The sequence below is a fragment of the Rana temporaria genome, chromosome 1, assembly GCF_905171775.1.
Source record: "Rana temporaria chromosome 1, aRanTem1.1, whole genome shotgun sequence".
In the NCBI taxonomy this organism is placed as follows: Eukaryota; Metazoa; Chordata; class Amphibia; order Anura; family Ranidae; genus Rana; species Rana temporaria.
This window is the reverse complement of record NC_053489.1, coordinates 245,532,687-245,554,564: the sequence shown is the minus strand read 5'-3', so window position 1 is coordinate 245,554,564 and position 21,878 is coordinate 245,532,687. Positions and strand designations below refer to the sequence as shown.

Sequence of the window (21,878 nt, the reverse complement as noted above, 5' to 3'; positions counted from 1 at the left end):
GAAGCCACAGACTGCCATTCCTGTGGTGTGGAGGGTAGCTGTGGAGACAAACAAATAAAGAGATTTAGTACTTTGGCACATAAACATTGAAAACATAATCCTACAAGCATCCTTGTGCTACTTCACAGTATTAAAATTGCATTTCAAAAATGTGCAGGGAGAATTTGGGTAATGAAATATATAGGGCCACTTAATTAAGAGACTCCACAGCCCTCTGATGGGGACTAAAAAAGTTTTAAGGGGGGGGGGGTTGGAACAGAAAAACCAAAAAGTCCTGTTTTCAAATTTGGCAAGGTGGGTTTGTCCCTAGGATAGCATGCTGGACAGGTTAATATTGGGTAAGGGACAAATATGCAGGTAGGCCAAGAATAAAACATGGAAAGCTTATATCAACATGCATAGGGAGAAAAGGGAACGTTAGTTAAACACACAGCATATCTGGGAAATAAAATAAATAGTTAGTTGCCCACATTATTAAAGACAGATTGTGAGGTTAAAATGAGGAAACGTACCTTAATATACTCCTCCTGCAGAACTTTGATGATGGCAGCACACATGTATCCGGTATGATGACCCCAAGCGCCTGCAGAGAGATGCCTGTCGAGAACTTGAGGTCCTGCAGGCTCCTCCCAGTCGCCAGGTACCGCAACGTGGCAATAAGCCTCTGCTCGGCCGTGATTTCTTGGCGCATCACAGTGTCCTGCCTCGTGATATAGGGGGACAGAAGATCCAGCAGACGGTTGAATACGGGGTCCGTCATGCGGAGAAAGTTCCTATAGTCATTAGGATTATTCTCCTGGAGTTCCCTAAGCAGAGGCATATGTGAGAACTGGTCACGCTGGCGCAACCAATTCTTGGTCCAGAAACGCCTCCGCCCCCTGTTTCTGGCCAAAGTACTGGAATGATGAACATATCCAGCAGCCATCCCATAAACAGCACCAACTCGCGAAAATTGACGCTGCTGCTCCGTCATGGCTTCAAACCGGCCGGCTGGTCAGTCAAGAACACACTCCAACAGAAAGCACTCGCAAATCCAGCACTACCTGCGAAGAATGCGTGACAAACAGATACGAGCGTACAGGACGCAACTGCAAAAGCAGAAACAACCTGCAAGCCTATAGCCGAATGACAACTACGATCCCGCAAGCACACGCACTGAACCCGTGAATACAACCTGGAAAAGCGTGGAGACCGAAAAGCGTGAATCAGCTCTAACCAAACCTTCACTAACACGAGCAAACCCGTAACTAGCAAAAGAGGAACAGAGGGCGGCGCCATTGACTTTGGTCTTCCCCTTTATATTGACGTCGTACGTGGTTTACGTGCACGCGTTCCGGTACGACGGGAATTTGGTCCGCTGGTGTGTACAAGCCAGCGGACCAAAAGACAAATCAGCTTTGTTCGCCGGAAACTGTCCGTCAGACAGTTTACAGCGGACAGATCCGGTCATGAGTACAAGGCCTAAATGTCTTTATGTTAAACAGTTATTATTCTCATTAAAGAGGTGAAATGCAAATGATGACACGGGACAAAAGATGGAAAATTCTTTGAAGATGTGATACACTGGAAAAACGCACAGAAACACTCCACTCTCTCTAGCCACCTTGTGAATCTGCACTGAAATACTGCTGGGAGTGATCTTATATACTGGTCGTGCAGGCAGGTTCCTATTGGTTGCTATGGAGGTTGCTAACCTCTGACAACTGTGGTAGGAGAACTCTGATTGGCTCTGATGCAAAAGAAGGGCGGAGAAAGTATTCGCGAATATTCGTAATACGAATATTCACGATTGCGAATATTCGGCAACATAAAAGGATCGCCTCAGCTTAGCTACTCGGCCCAGGGTCTCTAATCATACCAGCAATGCTTTTAGACGTTGATGGAGATCACTAGGATGTGATCTGTTTTAAAAATAAATTTGAAAAAATACGAATATTCGGAATAGCGAATTTTGACCGCGAAATTCGAGATATTCGCGAATACTCGAATATGACATATTCGTGAGCAACACTACTAATAATGTAGAGAAGTATGGTAATGGTGGAAACATTCACCTATACAGAGGCCTTATTCGGAAGGACCTTGGAGACTATAATATAAGGTGTCTCTTCTAAATCGTCCTCTGGAGCACACCCAGCATTTCTTCTGATGTTTTCTGCCTGCTTCATGGTGGGGGAGTTTCTCATGGAGTCTGCTCACTGAATCCGAGTGAATGCTTTCTGGTGGGCCTTCAGGTAACTGGGGGAATTTCTCAGAGAAATGGCCAAATTTTCAATAATTTGGCATATGATGGGTCATTCGGGGAGGGCACTGGGTGTTGTCATTGTAATGGAGGAAACGCATAATCATAAGGTATCTTGATCTTGGCATGATGGTGGATGAGGTTGAATAGATTGGCAGGGACAGAACTTGACAGAAAGGTATATATTTATTCTCAACACATCTATACACAATATCAAAAAAAGAAGTTTGCTGACATTACTTTTGTGCTCAAAATGTCTATTGTACAGGCGTTGTGTAGTAGTGCTGATGTAAATAAAGTTTATATATGGGACCCACACCATACAACTATATCTAAAAATGTGTATAACACACCACTGCTGTAGCATTAGAAGCCCAATTCAAATCTAACAAATAAATTCACATTATACCTGCATAGTATAAATATCAGTTCAAATGCTGAGAAAAAAATAAATATATAATAACTGTGCCCAAAGTGCAATAAAAATACAAATAGCACAGCCAACTAATGTTCAATCCATGCAGATGTTGAATCAAAACAGCTGGAATGAAAATGAAATGATTGTACCAAATTTGGTCTATGCCTACCAGTGTTGCCAACCGTCCGTATTTTTACGGACAGTCTGTAAAAACGGGCACTTTTTCCCCCCGTTCGTAAATGTCTGTGGTTGCGGGAATGTGCAAGTAAAAATAGCCAAGATCGATTCGGCTTGGAACTGCTCATGGAGATTGGAGGCAGGGGGTGATTGGAGGCAGGGGGTGATGGTGGCTGCGGTGGCACCACAGAGGGATATGGAGGCAGGGGGAGATTGGAGGCAGGGGGTGTTAGTGGCACCGCCAAGGGTGGGGGATGGAGACAGGGGTTGTTGGTGGCACCACAGAGGGGGATGGGGGCCTGGGGGAGTTGGAGACAGGGGGTGTTAGTGGCAGGGGGTGATTGGAGGCAGGGGGTGTTGGTGGCACCGCAGAGGGTGGGGGATGGAGACAGGGGTTGTTGGTGGCACTGCAAAGGGGGATGGAGGCAGGGGACGATGGAGGCAGGGGGTGATTGGAGGCAGGGGGCCTGGGAGACATTGGAGGCAGAGGGAGATTGGAGGCAGGGGGTGATTGGAGTCAGGGGTAGATTGGAGTCAGGGGTAGATTGGAGTCAGGGGGAGATTGTGGCATTGCAGAGGGGGGTGAGGGCAGGGGGTGTTGGTGGCAGAGGGGGATGAAGTCAGGGGGTGATGTGACTAAATAATTTGCCCTTAATATATCGAAAATAAAAACAAATGTATTTTTACCTTAATATCTACCTTAAATCACATTGCTATTTGCCCAACGTACTTGTTTGTAGCCTAAATTCTGAAATTTGCACCTAAAAATGTAATTTAGTAACTTTTGTGAAATGCCAGTAAAAACGTGGCTGTGCCAGTACATTTCGGGTGTCGTGCCAGTACATTTGGTAGGTTCGCAACACTGATGCCTACATTTGAATTGTACTGTGATGAAAAGGAACCTTTTTTTCATACTATTTCTAAAATGTATGCCTTGTTAATTGCTCCCTCGGATGACTTTTTGATGCCGGGGTCATAGTAAATGGGAAAGAGATCTCAGTAATACCTTTACACCACCTCAGCGTCAGAATATTATTCATATTTCGTTGAACTTATCTATTTGTGCGCAAATTCAGGAATCTAATTATAAATTACGCGTTGGTACTATACCGCGTCAATTCCACTGGTCCACTGTTGGCGATGTAGAGAGGAACAGGGGACTTTACTTCATATCTTCTGGTCTTGCCCAAAGATTAGACAGTATTGGTACAGAGTATTTCTCAAAAACTTACAGATCTCCCAACACCAGAGGATCCTGCTTTTTTCTTGCACCACTGTTCACAAATCCTGCTTCAGATATTAAAAAAATCTGTACTTTGTCACTTGGTTAATGCCGCCAAAGCCTGTATTATCCTGTGTTGGAGGGATTCTAAACCTCCTTCCATCGCTATGTGGCTTAATAAGGTCCGAAGTATCGGTGCCATGGAGGACCTAGTGCTTTCCACTCTGTTTATATATTCAGAAGAGGCTACTAGAGAGTTTTTTGGTGGAGTGAGGTCCCCCCATCTTCGTTTCCAGCAATACACGTAAGTAATCCACCTCCTCTGGGACTTGTCCTTGTTTGTTTGTTTGTTTTTTCTCCCATTTTTTCTCTCCCTTCCCATTTAAAAAATAAATAAAAACAAAAATTAAAAAAGGGGAATTGAAGAGTACATTTGGGTAAATCTTGATGCATTAGCGGTAGTTCCTTTTTTAAATATGAAGGCAAGAAGGAGCTTTATTGAGGCTGGAATATATGTATTTAGTTGTGGAGTATTAAGCTATCCTAAAATGTATCAGTATTATAAGAGATTTTGTATGTATTTTGTGGAATATTGATGGTTTAATGGACTCTCAGCTCTTTTGTATAAATAAAGAATAATAATAATATAAAAAGATAAGTAAAGCCTGAAGAATGTCATAGATATATCAATATGACACATTTTTAAAGACAGGCTTTATTGTATTTAATTAATGTAATGGGGTTTAATATGTCCTTTTAAATGTCAGTGTTTAGAACATCAACAATTTTTATAACCACCCTTGTTTGTACAGGGAATTAGGAAATTACCCTTCAAAGATGCTGTTCTGTTTCTCTGGAATCTAGTCTCTGACATCTGCATTTTTTCTCTACGACTTCTCTCAATGACTTGGTCTTACCTCTGACTTTACCTTGACTATGACACTGCCATTCAGTTTAGTACTCTTTCTGCTTGTCTGGCTTTTGATCACCTGTAGTCTCTTAGATGTCACTAGTGGGGCAATTCCAAGGACAACAAGGATTGAAAAGGAGCCAAGTTTCAGCTTTTTAGGTGTGTGTGTGTGTGTGTGTGTGTAGGGGGTGTATAGATTCTTTAAACTAAACTTCCTGGCAGCCTATGGCTACTGCTGGTGATACAAGTGATCAATTATTATCTATAACAAAAACATGAATATCTGCAACACCTATACAGGGTATGTCAGAATCCATGAATCAGACGGAGACAGAAAATGAAGTAAAAAAATCACACCTTTTAATATAGTGGTAACAATGGTGCAAATAGTAAACGTAATCAAAACATAGCCAAGGTTCAGTAATCAAAGCGGGTAGTAAGTACAAGCCAGTAAACCAGGAAGCCAGAGATCAGCATAGATGGAGACAGTAAACAGAATGAGGAACCAGAAGGGATGTCAGCCAGGCAAACCTTTAACAGGAACACAGCAGAGAATCTTCAGATATGTTGACCAAGGCAAAGGCATGGGAGATATAAACCAGGCAGTTCAAATAGCCAGAAGAGGCTGGTTGATTACCAGGTGAGGCACTGAGGAACGATGAGTGCTGACAATTAACTGACACAGCTGAGCACTGAGAGGGGAAGGCTGAGCCCATCCCTGACACTATAAACAGTTAAATCAGGCCAACACACTAAAATTCTTATATCAGAAAACTGTTTTGAAAACAGGACTCTGAAAGATTCTATGGTTTCAAAGGAAGAGAGAAGGCAGCATTGTCAAGATATTAACTAATATGAATATGGTTGAACCGAGTACAATAGTTAGGAAAAAACATGCTTTAGAAGTCTTTTTCTTTAGGGAAATGGTCCTTGACTTTTCTGTGACTCAAATATTAACTTGTATATATATTTGACTTTTATTTTGCTTCTTTCTCATTTAGACTTGTGCGGGCAGTTGCCACATTCCCTAATTAATAGCTGTTTTAGGTATTTCTAGTGCTACTTCTTCTACTTACTATCTTACTTACTATCCTATGATTAAGTGGCGTGTACAGCCACGATACGTGTGAGGAAAGGAGGAGAGCCGCCGGTGACGTCATCCCTGCTCGCGGCCGAGGATGGAGGACTATATCTGCATGCTGTTGTCTTTCTAACTTTCCTGCCTGGATTACTTTCAAGGGGCTGTGAAAGCCAGAGTGTGAGCTGCTGCTGCGGTACATTGGAAGGCTTTTACCTAAGCCAATAGAGGTGAGAGGCGGGGTAGAGCAGGGTCACCCTGAGTGGAACACCTGGCAGTGTTTGCAGTGGATCATTTGGTGTCACTATACACGTTGGAAGTTTATGGACTTTTACTACAATTATTCACTTGTTTTTCTGCATGTCAATGGACAGTTTCACTTAATAATAAGGACATTCCTTCTGAGAAAACGTTCACATTTTAAATGCATGAAGTTTGTTTTATTATAGCATTCGCATCACTGCACTTTATTGGGAATATCTGCACATAGTTGTTTGCTTGGGAAATATTATATTCTTTATAAATATTTTTGCTAGTTTTCATTTACACTGGATCCTATATTGGTTTAACACATTCACTATTATATATTTCATGATTTTTTTTGCATGGAGTTTATTTCAGATATTCTATGTTCCTTTAGTTAGTGCACCAGCAGTGGGCTCTGGATGGTTATTTATCACCCTAGCCAATTATTATATAATTTACACTCGTTTCACCCTCCACATCATTCTGTTGATGTTGGGCGGGTAGCAATTGGAGTGGAACACATTTTCTATGACTCACAGGATTTGGAATCACGCTTTATCTATTTAAATATTTATTTTATTTATTACCAGCAAGCGCCATTACACCCCCCTTGATAACTTCTTCTGCTACTTTTCTTTTACAAGTACTGTTTTTCAGAGAGACATTAAAGTGGATTTCCACCCAAAAGTGGAAGCTCCACGTATCTGCTTCACTGAGCCTATAAAGTCTGTTGGTTTGGATCGGTATCTTTTGACAAACCGTTCTGTTATGTAGTGTAATTTATTGCAATGCTATGGCTGAAACCTAAACCAGACACATTTTTACGTAAAGATTTTTTTTTTTAAGTAAAAGTGTCTTAAGAAAATCATAGTCTTTGAATGAACTGCCTATCAAAAGCTTTTTTAACATCTTGATTTTTCATTGTGTATATAATAGGGTTTAACATTGGTGAAACAACACTATAAAGAACTGAAATCAATCTGTCTTTGGCCATAGAGTATGTAGAAATTGGTCTCACATAACTAAAGATTACACTACCAAAGAATATCATCACCACTGTTAGGTGAGAACCACATGTAGAAAATGCCTTTTGTCTTCCCTCAGTGGACTTCATCTTGATTATAGTTACAATGATATATATGTAAGACACAAGGATGCAAAAGAATGGTGTCCAGCCTATAAATACCCCAATAGACAAAAGGAGCTTTTCATTAACTGAAGTATTATCACATGAAATGGAAAGAATTGGAGGTATATCACAATAAAAATAATTGATTTTGTTGGAAGTACAAAAATGTAGCCGAAAGGTGAACACAGTATGAACTACTGAATTCAACAATCCACTCACCCAAGACACAGCTGAAAGGGCAATGCAGTCTTTGTGAGTCATACAAGATGAATATCTCAAAGGGATACATATAGCTAGAAAACGGTCATAGGACATTACTGCAAGGAGAACACACTCAGTTCCTACTAGGGCAATAAATGTGTACATTTGAACTACACACCCAAGGAATGAAATTGATCTTTTCTCTGCTAAGAGCAATTGCAACATTTTTGGCATTGTGGTAGAAGTATAGCAGATGTCCAGAAAGGATAAATTCCTCAAGAAAAAGTACATTGGCATATGAAGGCTTGTGTCCAACTTTGAGACCAAAATGATTGCAACATTTCCAAACAGAGCAAGTGCGTAGATTAAAAGTATTGTGCAAAACAGAACACCTTTTAAATTAGGTTGGTCTGTTAGTGGAAGAATGGAGAAATCTTTGAACAATGTCTGATTTGTGTTCATTATGCTCACCCTGACATTCACTTTAGATCCAAAAAAATAGATTAGAACAATCAATGCATATTTCTAGTACATAGATAGAATATAGTTAACTTTTCTTTTAAAATATTCATTTCTCCTATTCAGCATGATGATTCACTGATGGTCTTCAGTATGTCTGATGGATTAAATTGAAATAGGGTCAGGGTTACTAACTTCAGGCATTCAGCAGCAGGGAAGACCAGATCTGTGACCAGATTGAGACCAGACTATATATGACTTAAGCAAGATTTATTTGCAGTAAAACAAAAACAAAATATACAGCAAACCTGAAAATGCAAGAGAACCAACTGACAAAAAATCCTAATAAACAACCTAACTAGGTAACACAAAGCCTTTTTAGCAACTAACAATATACAATAAATACAAAATGGGGAACACAAATACACAATGGGGAACACAGAAAAACAGGGCAAGGAAGGAGGGAACCAGGACTAGAAATAGGAAAAAAATAGTTTTTTTTCAAATCTTGGTTCATACCTACCCAAGATAATAATGACATTTTGAAAAAAATATAGTTCAATGAGTTACAGTATGTCTTCCTTATGTATTTCTACTTGCTGCTTATGCAATATATAGGATTTCTTGAAACAGCTTTTCTATGTCAACAGATTAAGAAAGCACCAGAGAAATGAAACTATTTAGCTATTTAATAATTAAGTGTGGCTTGTGAGATATTAACAGAGCTTCTGGGCTTTTGGTGTGAAAATACTCCTGGGTTTCTGTAATTGACTAATAAAGTCTGCTTGTTTACAAAACGTTTACTTAGAATTGTATGAATAAAAAAAATATTGTAAATGTTTAAAAATACAATGAGAATGTTAGTTCTGTTACTGTAGAAAATTTACTTTGGACATCATCTAGTGCACTTGACAGTTACATAGACATTTCAGTTTAATGTTGTCCCTTTCTTCCATTGACTACGACCCCTCTTGTTGTATTTTGTAGTCTGGTAAGCAGAGCAATAAAGAAGTGATTTATTGACAAGTTCAGGCAGCCATCATCTTCACGCAGCTAAGACAGTACTAGAGGACAAGAACTTTGGGCCAGATCCACAACCAGCGGGCTTAACTTAAATGTTCCGATTTAAGTTACACTGCCGCAAAATTTCTACCTAAGTGCCCGATCCACAAAGCACTTACCTAGAAATTTGCAGCTGTGTAACTTAAATCTGTCCGGCGCAAGGCGGGCCCAATCTAATGGGGCGAGTCCCATTTAAATTAGGCACGCTCCCGCGCTGGACGTACTGCGCATGCTCCCGACGCTATTTTCCCGGTGTGCTTTGCGTTACGTTACATTGCGCCGAGTTTTGTGAATCGCGACGGGTAAAAAAGAGATGCGGCGGGAAATTTAAAAAAAAAAAAAAAAATTTGACAGCGACGCGGGAAAGAAGGGTATACTTTTACATGGTGTACTAAGTTTACACTTTGTAAAAGCAGCCCTAATGTTGCGACGGCAAACTAACACTTACGGAGAATTAACGAAGGGAAAAACCTTCGTGGATCTCCGTAAGTGCTAATTTGCATACCCGACGCGGAATTTCAACGAGAAATGCCCCCAGAGGCGGCCGCGGTACTGCATCCTAAGATCCGACAGTGTAAAACTATTACACCTGCCGGATCTTAGGAATATCTATGCGTAACTGATTCTATGAATCAGCCACATAGATAGAAACAGGGATACGACGGCGTATCAGCAGATACGCCTGCGTATCCCTTTTGTGGATCTGGCCCTTTATTCCTAACAATCTAAGTGGTACTTTGATAGACTACTGTATATAAGCCAGAGGTATGAATGCCACAAATCTAAACTACGCTTTAAGAAGCCATGTCAGTTCTCTAAACAAATGAAAATGCAAATTCCCAGAAAAAGCAGATGTAGTATACTTACCTTTGAAAAAAAGGTAAGTATACACTACCCAGAGGCCCGTGTCTCCTACCTTCTATCCGGTCTGGTATTGATGTCATGGGCAAACCTATACAAAAACAGAAAACAATGGGGTTGTAGGAGTGGACAATGTTTAACCATAAGAGGACAAGGGTAGGAAGAAAAGAGAGAAGAGGAAACAAGGGAAAAATAGGACAGAGGAGGCAAAAGGGAGGGGAAAGTAAAAGAATGGTTAGGGAATTGGATTTTTTTCCTTTTTTTCCAATCCCTAACTCCTCCTTTCCTTTCTCCTCCCTTTTCCCTCCCCTGTCCTATTTTTCCCTTGTTTCCTTTCCTCTCTCCCCCCTCTCCCTTTCCTTCCCTGTCCTTTCCAATTGTCCTCTTATGGTTGATCATTGTCCACTCATACACTGTCATTATTTATTGTCCACTCACACACTGTCATTATTTATTGTCCACTCATACACTGTCATTATTTAATATGGACATCCGTCCATTTTTGCACATCCCCCTTAGCCGCCGTGGGGGAACTCTGGTGATGCTCTGGCTCTGGTTAGGTTTGGGTCCCTGGTAAGTGACATTGATCTCCCTTTTTCCCCCATTCTACCTTATTGATTGTTCAATAACTCCTCATATATTGTGATATTTGGTGTTTACTATCCCAATGATTGATTACAGATATTCACCTGATGAAGCGGTAGAATTCTGCAAAACATGTTGAGAACAATGATATTCGTGGGAATCCACCATATCTTGATCCTCCCTAGCAGGGGACATGTATGTTGGTGATATACATGGATTGTTACCATGCACCTTTTATGATGTATTTGGATATCCTGTTTTTATAATTCTTTTTATTAATAAAAATTGAATACTTCTTACTTTATTTCTGTATGCAATTGGACTTAGATCTGAGCCAGCCTGTGCTAGATGTGGTAACATAGGTACGCTAAAACACCCTTTGTGGAGGTGCCCAAAACTCCAAAGATACTGGGCAGAGGTGATTGGTACTTTAAATGGACTATTGGATATTAACATTTTGGTTGAACCACTTATATGTCTACTGGGCTACTGTGACACGTCTACTTATACCTCTCCTATTGGTAACACAATAAGGCGTGCACTTTTTGTTGCCCGCAGACAGACTGTGTTTTTTTTGGGGGGGGGGTTGTGTTTGGTTTAATGTGATTCTGTTTAAACAATTTGTTTGTATTGTTTTAACCACTTCATTACTGGGCACTTAAACCCCCTTCGTGCCAGACCAATTTTCAGCTTTCAGCGCTGACGCATTTTGAATGACAATTGCGCGGTCATACAACACTGTACCCAAATTATATTTTTATAATTTTTTTCCCACAAATAGAGCTTTCTTTTGGTGGTATTTGATCACTTCTGCGATTTTTATTTTTTGCGCTATAAACATAAAAAAACAGAACATTTTGAAAAAAAACACAATATTTTTTACTTTTTGTTAAAATAATATCCCAATTAAAAAACGAAATTTCCCTCGGTTTAGGCCGATACATATTCTTCTACATATTTTTGTTAAAAAAAAACGCAATAAGCGTATATTGATTGGTTTGCGCAAAAGTTATAGCGCCTACAAAATAGAGCATAGATTTATGTTTTTTTTTTTTTTTTTACTAGTAATGGCGGCGATTTGCGATTTTTTGTCAGGCCTGCGATATTGCAGCAGACGTATCGGACACTTTTGACACAATTTTGGGACCATTCACATTTATACAGCGATCAGTGCTATAAAAATGCACTAATTACTGTATAAATGTGACTGGCAGTGAAGGGGTTAACACTAGGGGGTGAGGAAGGGGTTAAATGTATTCCCTGGGTGTGTTCTTACTGTGTGGGGGGAGGGGACTGACTGGGGGAGGTGACCGATGCTGTGTCCCTATGTACAAGAGACACAGATCGGTCTCCTCTCTCCCTGACAGGACCTGGAGATCTGTGATTACACACAGAGCTCCACGTCCCTGCTGTGTCACCGACGATCGCGGGTGTCTGGCGGACATCACGGCCGCCAGGCACACGCATCGGCTCCCGAGCGATGCGCCGGGCACGTTGTTTCCCCGCTGACAACAACAGGACGTCCAGGGACGTGTGGTTAATGTTTGCATATAAAAATAAAAAAAAGATCTGATGGATGAATAATAAATACACACAGTTTTTGACATTTCCTTTAACCATTTGCCTACAGCGCACTTTTACCCGCTTTCTGCCCAGGTCAATTTTCAGCTTCCAATTCTATTGCACTTTGAATGACAATTGCGCACTGTACCCATATGAGCTTTCTTTTGGTGGTATTTAATCCCCACTGGGTTTTTTATTTTTTGCTAAACAAATGTAAATTTTGAAAATATTTTTTTTTTATTTGATTCATTCTCTAAATAAGTAATTTTTCTTCTTCACTGATGTCTGCTGATGAGGCTGCACCAATAGGCACTGATAGGCTGCACTGATGGGCCCTGGTGGACATTGATGAGGCTGCACTGATGGGCACTGATAATGCGGCACTGATGGGCACTGATAAGCTTCACTGATGGTCATTGATGGGCGCTTATAAGAAGGCACTAATGAGGCTGCACTGATGGGCACTGATAGGTGGCACTGATATGCTGCACTATTGGGCAGTGATATGCTGAATTGATGGACACTAATTGGCACTGATGGGGCTGCCCTGATAATCTGGGCACTGATTATTAGTGTAAATGTGTGCTGTCACAGGATATCCAGGTTTGTCTTTTTATTTCCTCACACAGCGACAGCACTGAGGAAAGGACATGCCGAACTGGCATTTGTTTACATGGGATCAGCTGTGATTGGACACAGCTGATCACATGGTAAAGGGTCGCTGTGATTGACCCTTCACCTTGATCTGTGATCAGCTTTTAAAGGACACAGCGATCACAGAGCATGCGGGCGGGGGTTCTGAGAGGACGTCAATAGACACCCTTTCCAGACTGGATGACCGCGCTGTAGCTGTAGCTGTCTTTCAGCTATAGCACGGTTGGCAAGTGGTTAATAAAAAAAAGAAGTGCCACAATGTAAATCCACTTAGTCTTGGAATGTGGTATGGATAAGGAGGTACCTCAATATATGTCCCTCATTGTAAATCCATTGTCATTCATGATGCCCCACGGCATGTAGACTCACCACAAAAAATACCTGTCAACCTGGCATACATGGCTGATGCCAACAGTACTCATAGCTGAAAGACAGCTGCCCAAGCTGTATCTATCTATAAAAGGGAAGGAGCAAGAATAGTGGTGACATCACCGACAAAATATGGCCCATATTTGGGATATAATGTCACCACTGCCCCGCTACTTTGGTTCGATGAACAGAGATTCTTGGTGACATCAATGGTTCCTAGGGATGCAGTGGGTGCTTCCCTAACAGCCAGTGACAGATGAATGCCATCATATATAGAAGCAGTAGAAAAGGAGTAGAAATGCTGGTTCTATATATATGATTTTCAGCTCTTTCAGCTCTTGGCCAAAAGTTTGCTGTGAACTGTTGGCTCATCCCTACTCCTAAGCTTTGTTCCTTCTTTTTTGAGGATAGTGGTCTGCAGCTGGGAGATACAGGGAAGTATTAATTAGGGATCTGAGAGGTGCGTTGCTTTAGGTTGGAGGGAGAAGGGGGGGAGCAGAGAGTATGGCAACCCATGAATAAGTCAAGTGGCTATTGACGATACGCGCGGGGGAGAAGCCGGGTGACGCGATCGACGGTCGAATCCGTCCTTCTGAGGAGATCGTAGCACTGAGCGGCGTTCAATGACTGATTGCAGTTGAGCCTTTTTACCATCGAGGTTCCGTGAGTGCAATCATTGTATTGCAGGGTTCATTTCCCATTTTATTACGTTATTTGCACCATATATCTTTCTTTTCTCCTTATGAGCGGCTGATATCCTGTGTTAATCGGGGAGTCCAGAAGGGAAAGGTTTGCTATAATGACAGCTGCACACCAGAGGATTGTGGATCTCACACCTGTCTCCTATTAGCCTATGTACTGAACTGTGTTTTTTCCATGAACTATTTTTGCTGGTTCTATTTGAATTTTTTCACATTATAGTTTTTGAGTGGTTTTTGTTTATCTTTTGCACATATACCTCCCTGATTTGAGGTGCAGGGGGTTCTTATTTATGTATATGGTATATATATATATATATATATATATGTATGCAATTTTTTACTTGATTATCAGCGCAACACAATATTTTCTTATTTATTCACTTTGGTTTTGTGCACCTCACGTGTCTGCAGCTTATCTTTAGTATTTTATATGGTTTTAGTAATAGCGCTGTAGTACCTTTTTACAGAGAGTATGGCCCGTATTCACAAAGCACTTGCGCCGACGTATCTCAAGATACGCCAACGTAAGTACAAATGTGCGCCGTCGTATCTATGCGCCGACCCACATACTAAGATACGCCTAAAAATAGGCTTTCTACGACCAACGTAACTTGCCTACGCCGTCGTATCGTGGGGGCATATTTACGCGGTTTGCGTAAGTCGTACGTCCGGCGTAAAGTTATTCCCCATATATGAGGCGCAACCCATGCAAATGTATGGACCAGGGAACACAAGCCGTCGTATCTTTTGTCGTTTAAGTTGTACGTGAATATGACTAGGCGTAGGTTACGTTCACGTCGTAGGCAGTGATCCGTCGTATCTTAGGGAGTAGTTCCGACGTGATTCTACACATGCGCACTGAATGCGTCCACGGGACGGTGCATGCGCCGTTCGTTATTCGTATCTTTATGGCGCTTGGCCCATCATTTGCATGGGGTCACGCCTCATTTGCATGGCTCACACCCACTTCCACTTACGATGACTTACGCCTAAGAAACCCAGCGCAGATTTGGTGGCAAGTACTTTGTGAATTCGGTGCTTGCCTCTCTGCGCTGCGTCGGCGTAGCGTAAAGAAGATACGCTACGGCGGCATAAATATTTTTTTAAGTGTTAAGTTATAAGTTAAGGGGTTGAGGGGGTTAAGTTTAGGGGTGAAGCATATGTAAACTAACATTGAACTTTAACAATGACATTTAAATTAATTTTGGGAGGGACCCTAGTCACCCCACAACATTTTTTTGTTTGTTTTTTTCATAAGCCTTACTGTTTGCTTAACCACTTACAGACCAAAATTTTTTCCCCCGTAATGACCAGGCCATTTTTTGCAATATGGCACTGCGTCTCTTTAACTGACAATTGCGCGGTCGTGCGACGCTGTACCAAAACAAAACTGACATCCTTTTTTTTCCCACAAATAGAGCTTTCTTTTAGTTGTATTTGATCACCTCTGTGGTTTTATTTTTTGCGCTATAAGCAAAAAAAGCGCCAATTTAAAAAAAAAAAATGATATTTTTTACTTTTTGCTATGATAAATATCCCATTTTTTTTTTTTATCAATTCTTTATCAGTTTAGGCCAATATGTATTCTTCTACATATTATGGGTAAAAAAATCACAATAAGCGAATATTGATTGGTTTCTCCAAAAAGTTATAGCGTCTAAAAAATTGGGGATAGATTTATGGCATTTTTATTATTATTTTTTTTTACTAGTAATGCCGGTGATCTGCAATTTTTAGCAGGACTGCAACATTGCGGTGGACAGATAGGAGACTTTTGGCACTGTTTTGGGACCATTGACATTTCTACATCAATCAGTGCTATAAAAATGCTATCAAATTTAAGAAGAAAGGTAATTTATTTGCAAAGTTTTATAATAGAACTATGCAAAATGTATTTATTTTTTTTGTATTTTTTTTATTATATAGTAAAAAATAAAACACAGTGGTGATTTAATACCAAAAAAAAAAAAGCTCTATTTGTCTCAAAAAAATAAATATAAAATGTATTTAGGTACAGTGTTGCATGACTTAGTAATTGTAATTCAAACTGACAGTGCTGAAAACTTAAAAATGATCTGGACTAAAAGGGGGTGAAACAGTCTGGTCTTCAAGTGGTTAAATATTAACATTAGGCCCCGTACAGACGACCGAACATGTCTGCTGAAACAGCATACATGTTCGGTCGTGTGTAGGCCCGAGCGGGCAGGATTCCAGCAAACATTTGCCCGCCGGGCCTTTTCCCAGCGGGCAAATATTTCTGGGCTTTAAAACAGCCCGCTGGAATCCTGTCCCCTCGGACATGTTCGGTCGTCTGTACAGACCTACCGTACATGTCCGAGCGCCCGCCATCCCTCGCATGCGTCGAATGACTTTGACGCATGCGTGGAAGCATTTAACTGGCAGGCCCGCCCACGTCGCCGCGTCATCGTCGCAGCGACGGCGCGGACACGCCCCGCGTATTGTTTACGTGCGGATTTCTGTATGATGGTGAGTACAGCCACCATACAGAAATCCCCGGGCAGACATGTACGGTGAAAACGGTCCGACGGACCGGTTTCATCGTACATGTTTGCTCGTCAGTACCCAGCATTAGGGATCAGGAATAGGAATCTAGGAAACTTCAGTCAGAAAAACAAAGGAGAAATAGTGTGGCTTTCTTGGTTAACAAAAACAAGTTTTTGGAAAATAAACATGCTCATACTGGTAATGTAAAAATTGCTCTGATCCCTACCTTTTTACTGCCACAACATGTGTGATACACCAGTTGCATTGGGGGGGTGGAATAAGTGAAAAAAAAGCATAACAAATTAACAGCCAAGCCCCAAACCCGCTCCCCCTCCCAATAAAGGAGCCCACCCTGCTCTATATTCATGAACATAGGTACATACTGTAGGTATGTAAATGCACATATCAGGGGTGTCTACATACAAAATATATTGTGCTACACATGTTCCATATCACTAAATACCCAAGGGTAAGAGCAATATTTCTAAAGCCATTATTCATGGTTGACCCTAAACCCATTTGAAGAACGAGGGCCATTAAAGCGACTTAGTAACTGTTTGCGGGCCAAAATAAGTGGAATGGGCGGAAGACAGGTCTGTGTCAATGCTGCATATGCAGAACGGATCCAGACATAGCCCACGCTACTCTATGGGCCCTCCAATTCAATCTGCCCAGTTGAAAGGGGACAGATCCCCTTCTTTTTTTTTCCTTTTTTAAGCGTATCGGATTGGAGGTAAGCAGGGGTGAATGGATGGTCTGATTGGGTCCTAAGGCTGCTTTCACACTGATGCGCCACGTGCACACGTGGCTTTCCTGCAGGTTAGCTGCACTTTGCTGTAGACTTTTATCACATCCTGATGGTATAGTGCACTTTCTGAAAGAATACCAAACCCAGATAATAACAGAATTCTATAGCTCAGTGCAGATAACCTGCAGGTGCAGGATTAGTTTAAAAGCAGCCTAGTAATCACTGCCGAACAGATATACCCATATAGACACTGTGATTTCAGTAATAAACTTACCTTTAATAACAGTCTTCCATTCAGTTTTCCCTGGTTCTTGCTGTCCTAGGCAGAGATCATTTGGTATTGATTGTGACAGGAGCTGGCGCTGTATGGGAAGCATCAGCTTATGCAGGTCTGCTCTGCAGCTGCTTGCTTTCTCTACTGCCGGCTTTATTTACAACACTGATACTCTGGGATGGCGGGTCGGCAATCTGTGATCTGATCTTGCCAAACCAATCCCAGAGCAGGAGGTCACGGGCCACATTAGAGGGCTCCGCGGGCCACACGTGGCTCCCGAGCCACTAGTTGGGCACCCCTGCCCTAAACCGATGTCCTGTAGGGGCTTTTAAAATGTCGACTACATAAAATATGGGTACCAACACTGTCACTATTTCGCGGTGCACACAATTTTGAGGCTTGATATTTATTTACTCAAAGGAACTTAATCTTTTACAGTATACAAAAAATATGTAATGTGCTGCTTTTTTGTGCACTAAAATTAACATTATTTTATTTCCAACTGAGAATTTACACTTGATAAACCATTGCACTAATATTGTGTGACATTGAAAAAAGGATCTACCACCATTTTGTTCTCAAGGAACCCTGCTTTCGGAATAGATATTCTGTTTGGAGGTTTTAACTAATATTCATGCCTAAACTAAAACACAGAAATTACTGTGACAGGTACTAATCAAATGTGCCTGACTATGTCTGCCCTTTCCGTCCAACTCAAGCTTCTATGAGTGAAACAGGATGTACCCCTCCCAAAGGTGTGAATGGAGGGGTAGGGGGCTTCCAATCACCTGCCACAGCTCCCCCAGTTCTGTTAACCCCTGACGCATAATGGTTGCGGAGGTGGAGGATTAGAGGAGGAAGATTTCACCTAAACCAGGAGGCAGCAGCACAAAGAGAACCAGGGCAGCTGATATAAATCAGCTTACCTGACGGGACCCCCTTCAGCCCCACCCCTGGTCCATCCTTCAGCCCCAAGCCTGGTCTCACCCCTTTACAGAGAGGCTAAGGTATACATAAAGGCTAAATTGTGGGCTTGGCTAATTTAAATATATGTGCCACATGGAGCTGAAAAACGGACGTGGTTTAAATTACGCTTAATTATTGGAAAACAAAAATGTGTAGCGCTACGGTCAAATACATATATAGTAATATGAATAGTGATTTTTCCTGTAAACAAAAGATAAATCACATGGAAATTCCTGTATGGAATTTCATAAATGAAACAAGTGGAAAGAAAAGTCCAATATGTGCAATAAAGTCCATAAAAACAAATCACTACGTGCAAGGTGGAGCGAATCTTGATGATACTCCAAGTATATATATTCAAGTGTGAGTGATCACCGCCACCAATAGGGATAAATGGAAGCTTACCAGAGCTGATGGACTTGAGCTGACATACGTCACTACAAGTCTAAATAGGCTTATGGTACTAGGTAGAGTACACGGATCAGACGGTACAAACATCCAGGGCCTTTGTTAGAAGTCAGGTGCTGTCACTTCATGTATAACAATGTAACGAGAAAGCCTTTGATCCATAGAGCTCCGCAGTGAGCCGGGTAGTTTAGAAAAGGCAAGGGAAGAAAGATAGCCACATAGTGTAATCCAATGAAAAACGATGTAATTTATTTAAAATAGTCAAGTACACTCACATGTATCCTGAATTAAAATCGCATGGTAAAAATGGTTTGAGGCGGCAGTGGAGACGACCCAACGCATTTCGTGTTAGTAACACATCATCACCAGATGATGTGTTACTAACACATCATCCATGAATTTCCATGTGATTTATTTTTTGTTTACAGGAAAAATCACTATTCATATTACTATATATTTATTTGACCGTAGCGCTACACATTTTTGTTTTCTACTTTTGCCTAGCTGATTTGTCTTTATTAGCTTTGTTAGCAGCTGGTCTCACACTTTTATAAGCAGCGCAGTATACCCACTTTTCGTTTACGCTTAATTATTGGGCATGGCTTAAAGGGATGTGTTTAGAGTCTAAGGCCCCTTACACACGACCGAACATGTCTGCTGAAACTGGTCCGCGGACCAGTTTCAGCAGACATGTTCGGTCGTGTGTACGGCCGATCGGACAGGATTCCAGCGTACATTTGCCCGCCAGACCGTTTTCGAGCGGGCAAATGTTTCTAAACTTGCTTAGAAACATGCCCGCTGGAATCCTGTCCGTCGGACATGTTCGTTCGTCTGTACAGACTTACCGTACATGTCCGAGCGGCCGCCATCCCTCGCATGTGTCGAATGACTTTGACGCATGCGTGGAATCATTGACCTTTCAGCGTCGCGCACGTCGCCGCGACGGCGCGAACACGTCACCGCGCTGTCTGTCCACGCGGATTGTCTCTCATTTCTGTATGATGGTGTGTACAGCCATCATACAGAAATCTCCGGGCGGGCATCTCCGCTGAAAACGGTCCGGCGGACCGTTTTCATCGTACATGTTTGCCCGTGTGTACGAGGCATAAGATGACTGTGTGTAGGATGCAGATGATACTGTGCTGCGTTCAAAACTGCACTGTCCAATTTCTCACAGTCAAACATTTCTACATGAAAAAGCTAAGCCCACTTTTAAAAGAAAAAACAAATTCTAAACTTTTAATGAGAAGTAATATTATGTCTAAGGCCCGGTTCACACCATGCCTGAATCTAAATTGTGAAGGAATGTGCTGTGGATTTCTGTACAATTCAACTTGCATGCAAAATGCATTGCTTTTGCGATCTGCAGCAGGTGTCAATAAAAAGTTAATGACACCTCAAACGCATGTCGCAAACATAGTGTGTTTGTCCTGATCCTGCCAACCCTGGATCACCATGTGATCTGGTTGCAGTGCATTTTAAAAAGTAGTGCATACAGTACTTTTGGTGCATTGCAATTTTAGCCCATTCAAAATGAATGAGCTTGAAATTGCACTGCACAGACCCACACGTGAATTGCACAGGAACGCAGTGTGCGTTCCTGTTTGATTCAGGTCCATACATGGTGTGAACCAGTGATCTAAAAATTTAGATAGAAGTAATAAAAAGTGGGGTTTGCTGACATTGATGGCATTTCTTTTTTATGTAGCACTTCTGTGAGAAATTGGGCAGTGCAGTTTAAAACCCAATATCTCACAGTCAGGACAGCTGTGCTACATGAAAAAGCAGACATTAAACTTTACATTGCAGTTAATGTGACGGGGCTAACCTGCAGTCCCCTGAGAATTCAGATCCATTGCCACCATATTGTTAATGCAGCTCATGTGTGCACACCAGAAGAAGCCAGGAACGATCATCCTCAAAGCCGGCCACACCCCCATCCCGTCCACTCAAACTACAGGATCCCACAGTCAGGCTCCGCCTCTGAGATGTTTAGCCCAGAGTGCATGCTCATTGAGAACGGCTGAGGGAGGAGCAGATGAGGAGGGAGTTGGAGAAAGACTTTTCATTTTTTTCACTCTGTTCAGATTGGCCAGGCCTGTTACAACAGGGCCATTTGTACTGGCTTATCAGCGGCCCTGGGGAGAACATCACATTGATCGTACTGTAACATTGCTTCTGTTTTTCTTAAAACTAAACTAAGGCTTTAATATTAACACTGTTAAAGGAGAAAATTCCCAGAGAAAAATACTTGCCCATATGCAAAACACTCTTTGACAAACAGCAGACTGAACTCTAAAACCTGGACAGTAAGAATAAAACAGAAAATTGCCTAGCTGTGCAGTACTGAATATTACTCACAGAAAATACCCTTTTCATGTGTTGTGTGTATGTGCTTATCAACATAATTAGTAAATGATGTTACTAACAAGCATGTTTTACATTTTTTTTCAAGGTAAATTAGTTTATAAATTCATATCAGTTCTTAATTTTCCAAAGACAAATCCCATCCTAGGATCCCAAACCACGTAAGAAAAGTAATAATGTGAAGAATAACAGTTACAACATTAAGGATTGTATAATACCTGAGATAACCATACCATATACTAATATCCTGTAAATTCTTTTTTTTTTTTTTGTTTATTTGATCTGTTTGTTTTTTTTACTTATTTTAATCCTTAAAATGGATTTCCACTCAAAAATGGAATTTCCACTTTTCGGAATCTCCCCCCCCCCCTCCGGTGTCACATTTGGCACTTTTCAGGGGGGAAGGGGGAGCAGATACCTGTCCAATACAGGTATTTTGCTTCCACATAGACAGATAGATAGATTGATAGATAGATAGCCAAGCCACCCGCAGCTATCTACGCCACATCCAGTGCCTCCTCCGTCCCCCCGCTGTCTTCTGGGAGACACGCGGGTCCCAGAAGACAGCAGGGACCAGTGGGATAGCGCAGCGTGAGTCGTGCATGCGCAGTAGAGAACCAGGCTGTGAAGCCGCAAGGCGAGGGACAGATTGGCTTCAGGTGCCGACATCACGGGTGCCCTGGATAGGTAAGTGTCCTTATTTTAAAAGTCAGCAGCTGCAGTATTTGTAGCT

General features: G+C 41.6%; 1 protein-coding gene and 1 long non-coding RNA gene across 2 annotated transcripts; both read right to left on the bottom strand.

The window, feature by feature from the left end:
- Positions 1-7,158: 7,158 nt before the first annotated feature.
- LOC120946039 (olfactory receptor 5V1-like) lies at positions 7,159-8,085 on the bottom strand. The gene has a single exon (XM_040360772.1). It carries the CDS (start codon positions 8,083-8,085, stop codon positions 7,159-7,161), a length of 927 nt encoding a protein of 308 aa, XP_040216706.1.
- Positions 8,086-8,536: 451 nt separating this feature from the next.
- Positions 8,537-20,847, bottom strand: LOC120924870. The gene is made up of 3 exons (XR_005746460.1): positions 20,607-20,847; positions 10,061-10,096; positions 8,537-9,070 (listed from the first exon to the last, which is right to left on the bottom strand). It is a non-coding gene; the product is annotated as an uncharacterized LOC120924870 (long non-coding RNA).
- Positions 20,848-21,878: the final 1,031 nt, after the last annotated feature.

Coding starts and splice junctions, on each gene's coding strand:
- LOC120946039 (XM_040360772.1), bottom strand. CDS start 8,085: ATGAACACAAATCAGACATTGTTCAAAGATTTCTCCATTCTTCCACTA.